The sequence below is a fragment of the Aegilops tauschii genome, chromosome 4, assembly GCF_002575655.3.
Source record: "Aegilops tauschii subsp. strangulata cultivar AL8/78 chromosome 4, Aet v6.0, whole genome shotgun sequence".
Classification (NCBI taxonomy): Eukaryota; Viridiplantae; Streptophyta; class Magnoliopsida; order Poales; family Poaceae; genus Aegilops; species Aegilops tauschii.
Window position 1 is genome coordinate 390,776,318 of NC_053038.3, and position 18,575 is coordinate 390,794,892.

The window sequence follows — 18,575 nt, forward strand, 5'->3', positions numbered from 1 at the left end:
CTTGATGAGGTTATTGAACCATGACTTCAACTAGTATATAGCAGGGCACAGGAAGTTGTTCCTGTGGCACCTACACCAATTGAAGTGGAAGCTTATGATAGTGATCATGAAACTTCGGATCAAGTCACTACCAAACCTCGTAGGATGACAAGGATGCATGCTACTTCAGAGTGGTACGTAATCCTGTCTTGGAAGTCATGTTGCTAGACAACAATGAACCTACGAGCTATGGAGAAGCAATGGTGGGCCCGGATTCCGATGAATGGCTCGAGGCCATAAAATCCGAGAGAGGATCCATGTATAAAAACAAAGTATAGACTTTGGAAGAACTACTTGATGGTCGTAAGGCTGTTGGGTGCAGATGGATTTTAAAGGGAAGACAGACAATGATGGTAAGTATCACCATTAAGAAAGGTCGACTTGTCGTTAAGATGTTTTCCGACAAGTTCAAGGAGTTGACTACGATGAGATTTTCTCACTCGTAGCGATGCTAAGAGTCTGTTGGAACTATATTAGCAGTTACTGCATTATTTATGAAATCTTGCAGATAGGATGTCAAAACATTGTTTCCTCGACGATTTTCTTGAGGAAAGGTTGTATGTGATACAACCAGATGGTTTTGTCAATCCTGAAAGATGCTAACAAGTATGCAAAGCTCCAGCAATCCTTCTAAGGACTGGAGTAAGCATCTCGGAGTTGGAATGTACGCTTTGATGAGATGATCAAAGATTTTGGGTTTATACAAAGTTTATGAGAAACTTATATTTCCAAAGAAGTGAGTGGGAGCACTATAGAATTTTTGATGAGTATATGTTGTTAACATATTGTTGATCAGAAATGATGTAGAATTTCTGGAAAGCATACAGTGTTATTTGAAAAGTGTTTTTCAATGGAAAACCTGGATTAAGCTACTTGAACATTGAGCATCAAGATCTATAAGGATAGATCAAAAATGCTCAATAGTACTTTCAAATGAATACATACCGTGACAAGATTTTGAAGGAGTTCAAAATAGATCAGCAAAGAAGGAGTTCTTGGCTGTGTTACAAGGTGTGAGTATTGAGTAAGACTCAAGAACTGACCACGGCAAAAGAGAGAGAAAGGACGAAGGTCGTCCCCTATGCTTTAGACGTAGACTCTACAATATGCTATGTTGTGTACTGCACCTGAAGTGTGCCTTGCCATGAGTTAGTCAAGGGGTACAATAGTGATCCAGGAATGGATCACATGACAGCGGTCGAACTTATCCTTAGTAACTAGTGGACTAAGGAATTTTCTCGATTATGGAGGTGGTAAAAGAGTTCGTCGTAAAGGGTTACGACGATGCAAACTTTGACACTAATCCGGATGACTCTGAGTAGTAAACCAGATTCGTATAGTAGAGCAGTTATTTGGAATAGCTCCAAGTAGCGCATGGTAGCTGCATCTACAAGATGACATAGAGATTTGTAAAGCACACACGGATCTGGAAGGTTCAGACCCGTTGACTAGTAACCTCTCTCACAAGCGAGATATGAACAAACCCCATGGGTGTTGGATTCATTACAATCACATAGTGATGTGAACTAGATTATTGACTCTAGTGCAAGTGGGAGACTGTTGGAAATATGCCCTAGAGGCAATAATAAAAAGGTTATTATTGTATTTCCTTGTTCTTGATAATTGTCTATTGTTCATGCTATAATTGTATTAACTGGAAACCGTAATACATGTGTGAATACATAGACCACAACATGTCCCTAGTAAGCCTCTAGTTGACTAGCTCGTTGATCAATAGATGGTTATGGTTTCCTGACCATGGACATTGGATGTCATTGATAACGGGATCACATCGTTAGGAGAATGATGTGATGGACAAGACCCAATCCTAAGCATAGCACAAGATCGTGTAGTTCGTTTGCTAAGAGCTTTTCTAATGTCAAGTATCGTTTCCTTAGACCATGAGATTGTGCAACTCCCGGATACCGTAGGAATGCTTTGGGTGTACCAAACGTCACAACGTAACTGGGTGGCTATAAAGGTGCACTACAGGTATCTCCGAAAGTGTCTGTTGGGTTGGCACGAATCGAGACTGTGATTTGTCACTCCGTATGACGGAGAGGTATCTCTGGGCCCACTCGGTAATGCATCATCATAATGAGCTCAATGTGACTAATGAGTTAGCCACGGGATCATGCGTTACAGAACGAGTAAAGAGACTTGCTGGTAACGAGATTGAACGAGGTATTGGGATACCGACGATCGAATCTCGGGCAAGTAACATACCGATAGACAAAGGGAATTGTATACGGGATTGTTTGAATCCCCGACATCGTGGTTCATCTGATGAGATCATCGTGGAACATGTGGGAGCCAATATGGGTATTCAGATCTCGCTATTGGTTATTGGCCGGAGAGGTGTCTCGGTCATGTCTGTATGGTTCCCAAACCCGTAGGGTCTACACACTTAAGGTTCGGTGACGCTAGAGTTGTTATGGGAAATAGTATGTGGTTACCGAAGGTTGTTCGGAGTCCCGGATGAGATCCCGGACATCATGAGGAGTTCCGGAATGGTCCGGCGGTGAAGATCGATATATTGGACGAAGGGTATTGGAGTCCGGAAGTGTTCTGGGGTACCAGGCTATGGCCAGCATGACCGAAAGGTGTTTCGGGAGCCCCGGCAAGTGTTGGAGGGCCTCATGGGCCAAAGGGGAAGGGGCAAACCAGCCCACTAAGGGGTGGTGCGCCCCCCCACCCTTTCCCACGTTACTTGGGGAGGTGGGGCGCCTCCATCTGGCTTGGGAGGAAAGCCTCCACCTGTTTGGCTTGGGGGGCAAGTCTCCCTAGGATTTTCCTTAGGGAGATCCAATCTGCTTGGCCGCCGCCCCCTAGGGGAAACCCTAGGGCGCCTCCCCCTCTCCCCTTGCCCCTATATATAGTGGAGGGGTGGGAGGGCAGCCGCACCTTTTCCGTGGCGCAGCCCTCCCTCCTCATACACCTCCTCATCCTCCTCCGTAGTGCTTAGCGAAGCTCTGCCGGAGAACCACGAGCTCCATTGCCACCACATCGTCGTGCTGCTGGAGTTCTCCCTCAACTTCTCCTCTCCCCTTGCTGGATCAAGAAGGAGGAGACGTCCCCGGGCTGTACGTGTGTTGAACGCGGAGGCGCCGTCCATTCGGCGCTAGATCGGATTTTCCGCGATTTGAATCGCTGCGAGTACGACTCCATCAACCGCGTTCTTGTAACGCTTCCGCTTAGCGATCTTCAAGGGTATGAAGATGCACTCCCTCTCTCTCGTCGCTAGCATCTCCTAGATTGATCTTGGTGACACGTAGGAACATTTTGAATTATTGCTACGTTCCCCAACAAAACGGACAACGGGGAAAATGCTCGGACGCATGAGACGAACACGTATGCAAATGCAATGCACGTGATGACATGATATGAGATGCATGACATGAACAAAATGCAAAACGAAAGACAAAACCCAACTACGGAGGGAATATCATAACACATAGCCGACAATGGCAAGAGTTGGAGTTACAATTATGGAAAGTTACATCCGGGGCGTTACATAAAGCCCCCCCCCCCCAAGTAGATTCGCCCCTGACCATGGCGCGGCAACTGTGGAGATCATAAGTTTTTCTTCTTTTTGCTCTACATGTTGAATAATTCACTCATTCACTCAATGTTGCTTTACACATTGTGTAGTCTGCAGCGCTGCTATGATGCACTACAGGTCAGAGGGCAGACCATTCATGCCCATCCATTGTTGGATGAAGCTCAAGGAACAACATGTGTGGGACGACATGTGTCGGCTCTGATTATTCCGGTAGAGTTGAATTTGATCTATCCATGAAAACTTGTTGAACATCCGGTTATTTCGTTGAATTTGTACTATTGTTGTACTAGAGACATTTGCATGCTATTTATGAATGATTTGTGCTCTTTTCCATCCAAACTTCGATGAAATTCATCCGGTTTGTTGAAATCCGATATGAATGTATGAGGCTACGGTTGGATGGCCGACACTGGCCCCCCATCCGCGAATGGATACAATGTCTTGTTTGAGGGTAAGCGTTGGACATGCCCTAACACACCGTCCATTTGGATTTCAAAAAAAAAAAGAATCTTTCATTTATTATATTATTTTGCTGTTATAAACACAAAGATGCCCCATTAATTTCTTTAAACAGAAAATTCCACACACCTTCATGCTCTCCACTAAGAACCCCAGTTTTATCGGACACTTTGCTCATTTATCAAACACGTAGCACTACAACATTGTTTTGCCAAATTAGACAACATAATTTGTTGACGCAATGAAATATGCGAGTATTTAGCTAATAGCAATAGTACCTAAGTTGAGTTAAGAAAAAAGTCTTAAAGGTACAACTAACAAATATTCCTCACGACCTGTTCCATTGGTGATATTTTACAATATGTAGAGATAGAGACCGTCACTCATATTAATCATGTATGAAGTTTATCCAAGTCAGGGGTCGTGGTACATTTGTAGCCTTCGTAGGTAATGATTGAAGATTGTGAAAATATTACCATTGTAGAAGTTACTCACAATTAGGGGCAGCGAGGTGATCCGCGCCATGACATTGAAGCACGATGTCACCTGCAAGGCGAGAGCGCCAGGGCGTCAACCCTTCATTCACGAGTTTACGATGGCCATCCCCTAGTGCCTTGGGGAAAAATGTTGCACAAAATGTACAATCTAATAAATGATCATTGTCGCTTATGTAAATAAGCAATTTGACGACGAAAATGTTGCACAAAAATGTACAATCTAATAAATGATCATTGTCGCTTATGTAAATGAGCAATTTGACGACGAAAATGTTAGCGTCTTTGGGTCAAAAGGTTGCATAAAAAGGTATATATCCAATAAATGATCGCCGTCGCTTACGTCAATGAGCAATTCGATGACATAAATGTTTGTGATGTGAATACAAATAGGGTAAATACCCATCATCTCTCATATTTAAAATGAAGATGGGTCGCGCCTTCGAATTTACCAAGAAAAGATTTTCTTTTGACATCATATGTTTGACCCTGCCGCGCCGAGCGCTTTGCCATAGATTTTTTTTTCTCAAAGTTTATTCCTCTTCTTTTCTCCTTTTCGACCACCGTGAAAAAACCATGATACACAGAACGATTTTTCCTCAAACAAAAATAAACAAAACTTGATGAGAAAATAGCACTGCAGCAAGTCTGTTCATGACGTACAATTTTTCTTATTGCAGGAGCATATATTAGTTGACGTGTAATTCTCTGCTGCCATCACTCCCCTGGACTCTCGCTCTCTCTCCCTCTCTCACGGCACAGCACAGCACAGCGAGCACATCACTCTCCTCGCTTTTCCCCACTCGCCACTTTCTTCCCTCACCGCCTCCTCCTCCCCCTCCCCTGCCATCGCCTCCGCTTTTTAGCCCACCTACCGGCAGCAGCGGCACCCCATAACAAAAAGCACCCGCGCCTCCATTCCCCACCCTGCCCTCCCTCTTCCCCACACAGCCTCGACACTCCATTGCTAGACCGAGAGCAGAGCTGCATTACCGAACCAGGAGCACCGAGCACGCCAAGGCCGCAGCCACGAGCTAGCAGCAGCGAGGCCGCGCCTGCCGCTCGTGCTGCCAGGAGGAGGAGGAGGAGGAGGAGGTGCGATTCCAAAGGGGCAAAAGGCGCGGGGAGCAAAAAGGGGCGAGGCGAGGCGAGGGCCGGGGTAAAAGGAGGGGGGAGTGGAGGGCATCCAGCGCAATCCACCCAGCTAAAGCGCCTCCGCCTGACTGATTGGAGGAAGTGTGCGCCGCAAGCGAAGCGAGCGACGACCGCATCGCGCGCGGCTGCCACCGACACTCCCCCCGCCGCCGCCGATCGGAGCGGCGCGCCAGATCCAGCTGCCGCCGGGATTTGGGCGCCCCGCCGGATCTGCATTCCGCGCAGCGCCTGCCTGAGCCGCGCCTCTCGCCCCCAGTAAGTCCCCGCTCCCCCTCTGCGCCATGCCTGCATACCATCTCTCTCTGTTTTCCTGTATTTTTCGCTGTCGCCATGGCGCGGCTCCGCTTGCTGCTCGTGCAATGGTGCGTGAATTTCTGGGTTGTTTTCGCCTTATCTGCGATGGTTCTCTTCAAGAGTTCGAATAGTGTTCATCGTTCAAAAAAAGCTCCTCGGTTCAAGCCGTGCTCTCCGGATGGATTTCACTGTTTATCAGCCCGGTTTCTCGTTACAGTCCCCGGGCATCTTCGTTTCACTGGGCGCCGCTCGTTTTGCCCTCCCGGACTTCCCGGCTCGTGTCCCCTTGTCTCTTATGAATGAAATCATACCACTAGTAGTAGTCCAGTCCCAGTGAAATCGCACAGCGTCGGTTCGTCAACAACTGCTGCGCTAGCTCTCGCTAGCGCAATCAATCAGTCAGGTCAGGCACCATGCCGTGGTCGCTCGCTTTGGTCACGTTTTGTCTACTCCATGATTTCGTCCCAAGACTTCCATTCCACCCAGTGAATGAAATTGCCACCCCACACAGTACCGATTTTTAGTTTTTTACCCGTGACAGCATCGAACAACAAGTACGGCCACGACTTCCTTCCTTTGCTCCGGTGGTATTTGAATCGTTGGTACTACTCCGGGAGTACAAGATTGGTAAAAAGAGATCGTACAAGATTAGTAAAAGGAGACGGTAAAAATGGACGCGCCTGCTAGCTAGAACCCGCAAGGAAAGGATTTAAGAGGAGTGTCACATCTGGTTAAAATCCAATCAGCCGAGGGAGCACCACCATTAATGGCCCGTATCGTGTTTGTGGTAGCTCTGGGCTTTCACTCCGGCTCACGCGCGCCATCATCTTTATTATAGCCAGAGCCACCTCCCGTTCAAGAAGAATCCACTTTCTTCCCCGAGGCGGCGAGGTGGGTCGTCCGGTCATCTCATCCACCCCGTCCGTCCGTCAGCCAGTCCGGCCACGGCCAAACCAAACCCTCCGCATGGGCTTAAATAAAACATTCGATGCGGCCACGCCGGCCATTACTCCCGCGGGCGTCTTAGGTGCCGCCCTTAACTGCCGCGCTTGCCGAGACCGAGGCCGCCCCCCCTTGTTGCCGTCCGCGTCAAACTCCACACGCTACAGCCTGGGCGCCATGGTCCATGCATAGAGATACTGCTGCTGCCTTAATTAAGCCCAGTTAGGTGAGCACAGCCACAAGATGAGCCATGACTATTGAGTACGTGACACGACTCTTACTTGCCCCGCGTCAATGCCCTGGCCTAGCTCTGGCGTGACGGTGATCGGATCGGATCGGCTGTTGCTGCTGCAACTTGGCGGCCTCTCGGGTGGGGGGCACCCCGACTTTGGACGGGATCGGGAATTCTTTTGGCCTACTTGCCCTCCTCCTTGTTGGCCATGGTCCTATCTATCTATCTTAGTATCCTATATAGCCCTAGCTGTGTGAATTGTCACGCAGGCTTCGTCATTTGGATCTTGCCAAATGGAATATGTGATGCTGGCTGGATGCTTCAGGTACGCGGGGTTTATGTTGCGTACCTTGAGCTGATCTGTTCTGTGGATTGGTTGCGAGTGGTTGATTGGTTGTATTATTGTACAATACCATATATGGTGGACCGATTGTGATCTCAACTGAAGTGTGTACTTGCCCAACCACCGGTGTCCCACTGTATGTGTATGACCTTGTGTGCGGATTGGGGATTCTTTGCATGCAGTGTGAATTATGGATGTTTTATGCGCACGCAGGAAAAAGATCACTGATAACCTTTCCATATAGTGACAATGGTGGAGTCAAATACTTGCTTACTGAATTTGGTTTGCTGGTCACGTATATGAACATATTTTGTCTGATAGTTTGTGCTGGTTTTTTGTGCGTTTCCCTTCTTAAAAATTGGCTTATGATGTATTTTGTTGGCTTTCCTCGTCAATTCCACTGTCCTCTATAGCTTTAGCCTTTAGCTGTATTATTACAAAAACTTACGCTATTGGAGTTTGGATACATGCGCCAGTTTGTCAGCTCATTGTAGGAAACCTGAGTTGTAAGGAACACCGTACATATCAGGGCTTCCATATAGTGACAACGGTGGAGAGTCAAATGCTTGCCAGCTATTTTGTTGTATGACTTTATATGCAAATTTGGTTCTTGCAAGTACTGTCAATACTGAAATTTGTATGGATGTGAAAGGAAAGGAGAGCTTTTCCTTGCCATGATGCTTTTTTCATTTGTCTGCTCTCAAATGATACATTTCATTTGATGTCTATCTACTGTTGCCTTTGTCTTGTCATCGTAGTTGTTGACAAACAAACACAAATTCAGTTACTATTTAGCAACGCACTTGTATATGATCGATATATATATGGGCAAGTTTGTTGCATTAGGTTCGCTGATTACAGATATTTACCTTCTTTGATCAGATACATTGTGTGAGATGGACCGGCGTAGTTGGCCGTGGAAGAAGAAATCATCGGACAAATCCTCAAACGCAGATGTCTTGCAGAACTCTAATCAAGCAGAACAGGTTTGTGTCTTCAGTACTATTTTGATTTGGATTTGTTCAAGTGTCAGTGGTGTCATTCTATAGTACTGTCTGTCCTCAAATTTCCTGATTGACAAAGCTAATGCAAATAGTTCATAATTTCAGTAGCACAGATGTTCTTATGATTCAACCAGTGGTTTAAGATTTAAACCCTAGTGTATTTGTATAACCTAGATACATTGCGAAGAATCAATAAAATGCTGCCATTTCCAACAACAACAAAATCCTTACCAAGTGATTGTGCATGATCTGCTGCCTCAAGTTGCTGCCCTTGCAGCCAATTTTTTTAGCTACTTATTTTGCCCACATGAGTGTCTTGTGTTGGCTGTGTTTCAAACCTGTATGACAATGTTTGTTTCCTTCTAAAATTAACTTTTATTTTGCAGGAGGATAAAGCTCCGAAATTTGTGCAGATTTCACCGGAAACATATGCACATCTTACTGATTCTGAAGAACAAGTGAAAGTCTTGGATGAAAAGGTGAAAACCTTGAATGAGAAACTGTCTGCATCACAATCTGAGATCACTACCAAAGATGCCCTAGTGAAACAACATGCTAAAGTTGCTGAAGAAGCTGTATCAGGTGCGTAAAAGAACTCTATATTCATTCTCTCTCTCTTTTCTGGATCTGGGTAGAATTATTTACTCTCTATAACTGCTGTCTGTTACTAGACCTTCCTCATTTTCCATAAACCTTACAGCAGTGAATGATAGTTTACTTTAATAGGCAGAAAATATTTCTCCAGTGATCTGTGCTCCTTTTATGAAATGACTATAATTAAATTATTGATGGTATGCATATTTTGTTATGTTAGGTTGGGAGAAAGCTGAAGCGGAGGCTTCGGCACTGAAGGTTCAGCTAGAAACTGTTACATTGTCTAAGCTAGCAGCTGAGGAAAGAGCTGCCCATCTGGATGGTGCTCTAAAGGAATGCATGAAGCAAGTAAGAACTGTGAAGGAAGAAGGCGAGCAGAAGCTACATGATGTAGTTTTTGCGAAAACCAAACAGTGGGAGAAGATAAAGGCCGAGTTGGAAGAAAAGTTGCTTGAATTTGACCATGAGCTCATAAGGGCTGGTGCTGAGAATGATGCACTCTCAAGATCACTCCAAGAGCGGGCAGATTTGTTGATGAAAATTGATGAGGAAAAGGCTCAAGCAGAAGCTGAAATTGAAGTCTTGAAAAGCACAATTCAGTCAGGTGAAAGGGAAATAAATTCGCTGAAGTATGAAGTACATGTTGTCACCAAAGAGCTTGAAATCCGCAATGAAGAAAAGAACATGAGTGTGCGCTCAGCTGATGTAGCAACTAAACAGCACCTGGAGGATGTTAAGAAAATCACAAAACTGGAAGCTGAATGCCAAAGATTGCGTGGTCTTGTTCGGAAAAAGTTACCGGGCCCTGCTGCATTAGCTCAGATGAAAATGGAAGTTGAGAGCCTAGGAATGGGCAGAGATTATGGAGACAACAGATTGCGACGATCCCCTGCAAAGAATAATAGCTTCCATCGTCCTATGTCCCCTATGTCTCCAGTTCCTGATTATGCTTTTGATAACCTACAGCACATGCAGAAAGAGAATGAGTTTCTGACTGCACGTTTGTTAACTATGGAAGAAGAAACTAAGATGCTCAAAGAGGCATTGACAAAACGGAACAGTGAGCTACAAACTTCAAGAAGCATGTACGCTAAGATAGCGGGCAAGCTTCGCACCTTGGAAGTTCAAATGGTGACTGGTAACCAACGTAAGAGTCCATCAAATCCAAACATGGATATCCACTTTGATGGTGCACATAGTCAAAATGGAAGCAATCCACCTAGTATGACTTCCATGTCTGAAGATGGTGTTGATGATGAAGGCAGTTGTACCGAGTCTTGGGCCAATGCTCTGGTATCTGAGCTATCACACATCAAGAAAGAGAAAGTAGCTAAGAGCAGTGTGACTGATGGCTCCAGTCGGTTGGAACTGATGGATGACTTCCTAGAGATGGAGAGATTAGCTTGTTTGCCTTCTGAAGCCAACGGCCATGACAATGCTGTTGACAAAATAAAGATCGTTGATGCTGAGGCTGCTGTATCTGGTCTTACTGAGAGTGATGGTGTTAAAGATTTGCAGTCAGTACCATTGCCTGGAACTCCATCTAGTAAACAGCAGCTGTCCGAGGGATCTCCACTCTTGAAACTGCAGTCCAGATTATCTTCCTTGCTGGACTCTGAATCACCACAGAACAATGCTGGGAAGGTACTAAATAGTATCAGAAATATTCTTAAGGATATTGAAGAAGAGGCAGATTTAATGAATGTGAGCAAGATGGTTGAAGTTTCTGAAAGTGAATCATTAATGAACCAAGACAAGAGGTTGAGCATTGGGAGTAAGCATTCCATGGATCAAGAAGTTATAAATGCCGTCTTGAAGATTCAAGACTTTGTTAAGTCACTTGATCAAGAAATGTCCAAGCACCAGAGACCGTCTTCTGATTATGATGGGCTTTCTGAGAAAATTCAGCAATTCTCTGCACTAGTTGAGAAAGTTCTATCAAATGAAAATGTCATAAATGACATCATTATGACACTATCTCACATCTTGTCAGAAACTAGTGAGATCAAGTTCACAATGTTGAGAGACAGCACCAATGAAGCAGACAGTAATAATTTGGATTATGTTGACAAAGTGACACTACTTGAAAATAAAGTGCAGCCTCATTCATCTTCTGGCCCTTGCCCACTTATTCCTCATCCATCTTCTGATCCTGAGATTGTGGGGCCTAATGATGCCGGATTCGATGTTAAGACTGCAGTGCAGATGTGCTCACCGGAGGACTACGAGCGACTTAAATCTGAGAAGATTAATCTGGAGACAGAATTAGCGAGATGCAGTGAAATGATAGAAGATACAAAGTGTCGGTTTAGTGAGATGGAGAAAAATCTGGAAGAGCTTACATCCAAGTTGTCTGCCAGTGAGAATTCAAACAGCTTGGCTGAGACACAGCTGAAATGTATGGTTGAATCCTACAAGATTCTTGAATCAAGGAAAGTTGAATTAGAAAAGGAAATAGAAGTGTTGCAGTCCAAAATAGAGACTTTAACAGCTGAACTCGGTGATGAAAGACAAAGTCATCTGGATGACTTAGCCAGATACAAAGATCTCGAAGAGAAGATGGAAAGGTAATACTGAAATCTATTTATGAGTAGTTAGTATATGTGCATCTGCTTAGTTTCTTCTCACTTGACTTTGTGATATGAAGGTACGAAAACGAGCAGAGTTCAATGCATGTGGAAGAGGTTGACGATACCAAATCAAAGCAGGTACTAATAAGTGCTAAAGCTCCTTTTCTCAAACACACATCCAAGCGTGTGATTTAGTACTCCCTCCGATCTGAATTAATTGACGCAGCCTCTATACACTTCGACAATTAATTCAGTTGACATTGTATAGAGGAGTGTCAATTAATTCGGATCGGAGGGAGTACTCTAGAGTTCTTAGATTCACAATATTTCTATTTATATCTCTGTGTGGCTCTTTCGGAGCGATCTGCTCTGTTAAGTTTCACTGTTAGGTTGGCTGATGAATGTTGTCTTCCCTTTTGGATCCTTTTTCTTTTTTTGGTAACGTTGTACTATACTGTTGGATTCTGGCAACAGAAATCAGTGAAAACCCCTTTTCAAAAATAAATAAATAAAGATTGCATTGTAATGTTTGATTCACTGCTGAATTCTGCATGTTCATGATGGCACAATTCCAAATTACTTATGTTCATCTGTTGTTGATGACGTAGAAATAGTGTTACTATACCTTGTGATTTCTGAATGTAGAATTTTAACTATGAAAAATAAGTTAGCAATAAATGATGTCCTACTAAGAATCAAGCGGCAAGCGCTAAATACTTATGTTATAAACTCATTTCGGGATTGCTTCAGACTATAGGTTGTAAATTTGTACTGTAATGCTGAAAGCAATGGTCTTTTCTGGAAATTCAAGACTTACAAAACACTTATAACACACTTTTTCTTGTTTAAATCGGTGGCAGGAGGTAGAGATAGCGGCTGCAGCAGAAAAGCTTGCAGAGTGCCAGGAGACCATGTTGATTCTTGGTCGTCAACTGCAAGCTATGCGTCCTCCAGCAGAGTCAATGGGTGCCTCGCCAACCCGGCAACGAATGGAGGACTTCTTGCAAGACGCGGCAGGAACAACCGAAGGAGGCGAGTATGCCCAGAAACCATCAGGCCAGCATGATACAGATCAGGAAATGCTGGAGTCAGGGAATGTATCTCCCCTCAACGGATACAAGACCCACATGACCCCTTCTGATGTGGACGGAAGCCCTTCCCTTTCAACAAACAGTTCCAAGCGCCCAAAGCATAGGTCGCGATCCTCATCTTCTTCCTCGTTTCCTAACCAGTTGCCCGAGAAACAAAGCCGGGGCTTTAGTCGGTTCTTCGCCAAGGGCAAAGAGTGAACATTAGCTGGATTGCAAGATTCTGTGATGTTGGCTTGTTGATTCTTCGGCGAATGGATCGATAACGGATGAATGCGGGTCATGGGTTTCTATAGAGCTACTCGGCGAATCTGCTTGTGTATTATTTTGAGGTGACGCCTCCGGTGGTTCAGTTAATACTTGCCTTGCAGTCGAGCGGTTATGACCAGGTTGTGTGTGTGTGAGAGTGTGTTAGCTGTCGTTATCTTCTGCTAGAGTTTTTTCTGGGTTGCTGTTTGTCTGAAACCTCACTAAAACCTCACTGTACATGTGCTTACCTGCATGAAGAAGAGAGCTGCTGTTTGTTTGTGTTCCATTCTCTTGTGAAGTAGTCTGTGTATGTCGTTGGTGCCAAAACTGGCTTCATGTACAGCTAAGTTAACCTGCATCAATTTGAAGGTTATCATTGTGTTCATATCTGTTTATCAGTGTCAAAATCTGAAGAAAGATTTTTGTTGTCCATTTTGTGTCTTCTATGTTACTCATACTACATCCTTACTGCTGGAAGACTGCTTAGACCTTGCACAATGCAAGGTACTCCGTCTGTAAACAAATATAAGAGCGTTTAGATAATTAAAGTAGTGATTTAAACGCTTTTATATTTATTTACAGAGGGAGTACTTAGGAGAGAGGTGCTTGAAGAAATAAATCAGGTTTTCTTAAGCATCAGTGCTTATTTGTACAGGATACATGCTTAATTAGGCATTTACTCTAAAAATAGGCACCTGTGTTTTAGAAAGATCCGATTCATTTTTCTGAGCACCTAGTATTGTACAAAGTCCTATAGCAATTCAAAAACAGCAAAACCAAGCGCCTAGTTTTCTTTCTCAACAATCCAGAAAACACAACAAACGCAAAGTCTTGCCAGTTTACAATCCTAGGTGACAAGGCAAAAAGCACCGCCGATATTTACTTGTGCGAACATGTTGAAGCGTCATCACCAATTTGGCAGTTTCAGACTTTCAGCCGGAACGTGCATAATTTGCAGTTGTCTAGAACAACACCACTGGCATGCCACTGCAGCTGCAATAACCAGAGCAAAGCAATTATCCAAAGAAGAAATAAGCCGCAAAAGAGAAGCGCACGCATTTCTGACATTGGATTAAAAGGGGCACAATCACGGCATTCTTGCAAATAAGACACCAGGATTTACTTCACTGCAACAGGGCACGGTTACATCAGGAACACAACATTCGACACCAAACTACCACCACCACACCACCAGCAAACAAGCCGCTACGAGGAACGGAAAGCCTAGCCGCCGAAGCCGTAGAGGGTGCGGCCCTGGCGCTTGAGCGCGTAGACCACGTCCATGGCGGTGACGGTCTTGCGGCGCGCATGCTCCGTGTAGGTGACGGCGTCGCGGATGACGTTCTCGAGGAAGATCTTGAGCACGCCGCGGGTCTCCTCGTAGATGAGCCCCGAGATGCGCTTCACGCCGCCCCGACGCGCCAGCCGCCGGATCGCCGGCTTCGTGATGCCCTGGATGTTGTCGCGCAGCACCTTCCTGTGCCGCTTCGCTCCGCCCTTGCCGAGCCCCTTGCCGCCCTTGCCGCGCCCAGACATCTCCGCTGCTCTCTCTCTCTCTCTCTTTCCCGGGGACGAAGATGGATTTGGGGATTTTGTTTTCTGTTGCTTGGTATTGGCTGGTTTGGGATATATAGAGCTGGAGGAGGGCGCGGGAGGCATTGGATCGGGGAGCGATCCGCGTGAGGGGCGAGCGCGATGGCCTTGGCCGTTGGATCGAGGCGGGGCTGGTTCCTATTGGTCGAGCGGTAGGCGCGCGGATCAAGGCTGCCCGGGCCAAATGGAAATCAGGAAGAAGGGCTGAGAGCATCTCCAGCCGTTGAGCCCGCCAGAAGGCAATTTTTTCACCGCTTGGAGGGCTGCCGGCGGATTTTTTTGGCTTGGGGGTGAAAAAGTTTCCAGCCGTGTCCACCCCCAAGCCGTGCCCAGGCCGCGCCCGCTCCAGGCCACGGCCGGCCCGGCCTCGCCGCCGAGCTTGAGCAGAGCCGCAGAGCGCGAGCGCGAGCCGGCGGAGCAGAGGAGCCACAGCTTCACCGGCGCCGTCTCCGTCCTCCCCTCCATCTCCGACGCCGTCTTCGTTGTGCGCTGCGCGGAGGGAGACAAGCCGCTGCGCCGTACCATCCTCGACCGGGGCTTCCGCCGCCTGCTGGACCGCCTCGTCGGCCTCGCTCCAAGCCGCCGTCCAGGATGTCCTCCACATCCTCCCGGGTGTGCCGCGGCAGGGCCGCCATCTTGTCCAGCGTGTTCTTCAGCTCCAGGCTGATGTGGATCTCCAGCTCTCAAGGAGCTTCTGCTCCGCGTCGAATCCCAGGTCGGAGAGGATCTTGGGCACACGCCGTCCACGCCGGGCGGCAAGCTCCAGGTGAACCCCTGCAGGAGCCGCGCGAACAACATGACAGTGAAGAGGGTGCCCAGCGCGATCCCGGGGCAGCCCGCCGCCCGGTGCTGAAGGACACGAACCGCAGCTCCGGCTCACTGAGCGCCATGGTGGCGTCGTCGCCGGCCAGGTGCCGCTCCGGCCGGAACCCGAGAGGGCTGGCCCACACCCGGAAGGAAAAGGAGAGGAGAGAGGAGAAAGAACAGAGAAAAAGGAGAGGAGACGGGAGAGAGAGGGGCTGGCAAGTGGGGCAGCGCCTGCAAAAAGCATATGCCGGCGTCCCCAGCTGCCCCTGGCGGGCTGGGTGCAGGGTGGGCGTGCCGGCGCTAATTTTTACAAAATCCGGGGCAAAACGACGTCTTGGGGGCCTGACTGGGACGTTTTTTACCCGCCGGTGCTAAAAAAAAGTGCTTGGGGCGTCCCGGGGCCCTAGTGAAGATGCTCTGAGCGGGAATTTCTGTGCATTCTCGGGGGAGATGGAAATTTTGGGCCAATCCTATGCCGCCGCGGGCGGCATACACAGTCGTCGCTTCGCTGAAGCCAGCCTCCAGACGGGCCGGCCTTTTCGGCTGTCTTTTTTTTCCAGCTCTTTCATTTTTCAAAAACAAAAATATGTATAGTTTTCTGTTTCGTTTCTTCTTATTTTTTCCTATTTTTTAGATGTTGAGCTTTCTTCCTTTTTACTTTTTTAATACTTTTTATATAGGTTCTGCAATATACGCTGAACTTTTTCTCAATATACGGTGAACATTTTCCAAAAACACACTAAACTTTTTTAGTATATGTTGTACATTTTAAAATACACACTTGACAATTTTCTATAATATATGATGACTATTTTTGTTAGATACATTGAACATTTTTAATATATGATGGACTTTTCAAATTATACGATGAATATTTTATAAATACACACTAAATACATTTTTATATATGGTAAACTTTTTTATATAACACATACTGAAAAAGTTTCTAAAATATGTTTTCTATTTTTCAATAGTTCTTAAAAATATCCAACTCCTAAAAAACAAAAAAACAACAACTACTACAAAACTGAACAAAAGAACAACATGCGGAGCATAGTGGGGACCCACTAGGCTTGCCTTCAGCGAAGGCACCCCTAGTTGACACACACGGGCGTCAACTAGGAGCTCCTGAAATTTTGTGCCTGGCCCACTAAACGAGAATGTTTGGTGTTGCGATGGTTGACTAGGGTTGTGAGTATTGATGTAGATCTGGCCTCACACGACTAAGGCAAGGCTACCTTCGAAGTCTGGATCGCAGTAGGCACGTCAACCATTGTTGTTGTCACTCTTGGTGGGCCCAATGATTTTCTTTTTTCAACTACAAATGTGTTTTTTACACTCACAAATGCGTTCTATTCAAGGCAGACCAGGAGAGAGAGGTGAGAAGACCTACCCTCTCGATTAGGGTTTAACGTACTCCCGCGGTGATCTTGATCGCCGACGAGAGTTCACCATTACGGGAGGTGTGCATCGACCTATTTGCTCTTTGGATAGATTTCGGCTTTTCCTCATTAGGGTTTCTCGTTGAACCCTAGCCACGACGACGGTGGACGAGGGACTGTCTGCGTTGGTGGGAGCGTGGTCTTAGGAAACCTAGAGGAGATTATGAAGCATATTGATCTACATGAGGACGAACGCAATGAGGCGGTCAATGGAAAAGTGGAAGTTGTAACATCCCAAAATCCTAAATTTTGGAATGTTATAATAAATAGATAGATTTGATTGATTGTTTGTTTGATTGTGTGAAATTGAGTGAAATTCGAAACTTTTTGAAAGTTAAATAGAGGGAATAAAAGGACTTTCCCAAACTTCCATTTTTTTGCTTTTATGATCTTCGTGAATTCAAATTCTTTTCACCACAAAACCCTGGAGAGAAGATGACATGACTTCTTCCATTTATTTAAATGACAAGGGGTGTTGAAAATATTTGAATTTCATTTGAGAATATTTCCAATTCTGAAACTTTATGCAACTCAATGATTTTCACGAGCGAAGATAAAATGACTTCTTCAAAACATATGAAATATGAGTTGGGAGTTTCAAAGGATCAAATTCAAAGTCCTTTTGGAAATTATTTTTAATTTGGAGTTATTTGGGTTTTATTCGAATTATTTTTCTCCAAAAATAAAATATATGGAAAATAGGGTAACATGATTCCCTACATCAGAAAATTGGAGAGAAATAAATTTGAATTCATTTTGGTATTTTTAAAATAATTTTTATTGGGTTTTATTACAACAGTAGCACTTTTTGCTTTATTTAAAATTGTGTGGATTTCATTTGACGCTAGGAAAATGTTCATGCTGTAGGAAATCTTTTCTGAAAATTTTGATATATTATATGCCTATATTTTATTGTTTTTATTGTTCTTATTTATTTTCATTTGTCTGTGTTTTTTTTAAAAACCTCCCCCGAACTGGGCCGGCCCAGCTAGGCACCAGGCCAGCCCAGCGCCAGGCGAGCCGCAGCGCAGCAGCTCCCTCGCCCGAATCGGCTTCGCTCCGCTCGCCCGCTCTGCCAACCGATCGGCCGCGCCTCTCTGTGTCGCCGATAGGTGGACCCCACCTGTCGGGTTCTTCTTCTTCACGCCATGGCGGAGTCCTGCTGCTGCACGCCGTCGCCGGCCACTGCCGAGCTCGACCCGGACTCCTCCCTCGCCCTGCCCCTCGCCCAAGCCACCGCCTCGCACCCTTCTTTAAATACCGAGGCCCCGGCCCCGTTTTCCCCCACGCCGCAGTAGCCTCGCACACCCTCGCCGGAGTTGCAAACTCCGACGAGATCCGCTGCCGTCGCCCTCGACCCCCGCCAACGCCACCATCGTCCTTGCCTCGCCAAGCCGCTCCTCGCCGAGCCCTTCGCCGCTCTCTTCGACGACCGGAGCCGCCACCCCGACCAAAGCCGAGCCGCCGCCGCCGTCTTCCTCGTCGCCGGCGACCTCCACGCCACGGTAACCGCCGCCTCTCCCCCTTGTCCGTTAGATCGTAGATCTAGGGCTAGGATTAGGTCATGTTTTTTTTCTTTTTCGAACCGTTTTCTGTTATCCAGTGAACGTTCGTCCGTTAGTTCTCCGGAGCGAACGGTTTCATCACTTAGGTTCTGTTAGCGAGCGTTCGCTCGATAGTTTTTTCTTTTTCTTTTAGTTTCGGCCAG

At 46.1% G+C, this 18,575-nt stretch overlaps 2 protein-coding genes across 3 annotated transcripts; one reads left to right on the forward strand and one right to left on the reverse strand.

Annotated features, from left to right (window-relative positions):
* The first annotated feature begins 5,312 nt into the window (after positions 1-5,312).
* On the forward strand, positions 5,313-13,410 carry LOC109783128 (filament-like plant protein 4). 2 transcript variants are annotated; one of them, XM_020341732.4, is made up of 6 exons: positions 5,313-5,964; positions 8,403-8,506; positions 8,911-9,106; positions 9,339-11,685; positions 11,766-11,826; positions 12,549-13,410. In XM_020341732.4, exons 2-6 carry the CDS (start codon positions 8,417-8,419, stop codon positions 12,975-12,977), a joined length of 3,123 nt encoding a protein of 1,040 aa, XP_020197321.1. In that variant the 5' UTR covers positions 5,313-5,964; positions 8,403-8,416; the 3' UTR covers positions 12,978-13,410. The 2 variants fall into 2 exon arrangements, with proteins under 2 accessions (XP_020197321.1, XP_073352915.1); XM_073496814.1 differs by lacking the exon at positions 5,313-5,964 and adding an exon at positions 7,213-7,502.
* Positions 13,411-14,120: 710 nt separating this feature from the next.
* On the reverse strand, positions 14,121-15,564 carry LOC109783136 (histone H4). The gene has a single exon (XM_020341740.4). The coding sequence runs from the start codon at positions 14,682-14,684 to the stop codon at positions 14,250-14,252; it is 435 nt and encodes a 144-aa protein (XP_020197329.2). The 5' UTR covers positions 14,685-15,564; the 3' UTR covers positions 14,121-14,249.
* Positions 15,565-18,575: the final 3,011 nt, after the last annotated feature.

Coding starts and splice junctions, on each gene's coding strand:
- LOC109783128 (XM_020341732.4), top strand. CDS start 8,417: ATGGACCGGCGTAGTTGGCCGTGGAAGAAGAAATCATCGGACAAATCC. Junction 9,107..9,338: donor TGCTGAAGAAGCTGTATCAG/GTGCGTAAAAGA, acceptor TTGTTATGTTAG/GTTGGGAGAAAGCTGAAGCG. Junction 11,827..12,548: donor ACGATACCAAATCAAAGCAG/GTACTAATAAGT, acceptor AATCGGTGGCAG/GAGGTAGAGATAGCGGCTGC.
- LOC109783136 (XM_020341740.4), bottom strand. CDS start 14,684: ATGCCTCCCGCGCCCTCCTCCAGCTCTATATATCCCAAACCAGCCAAT.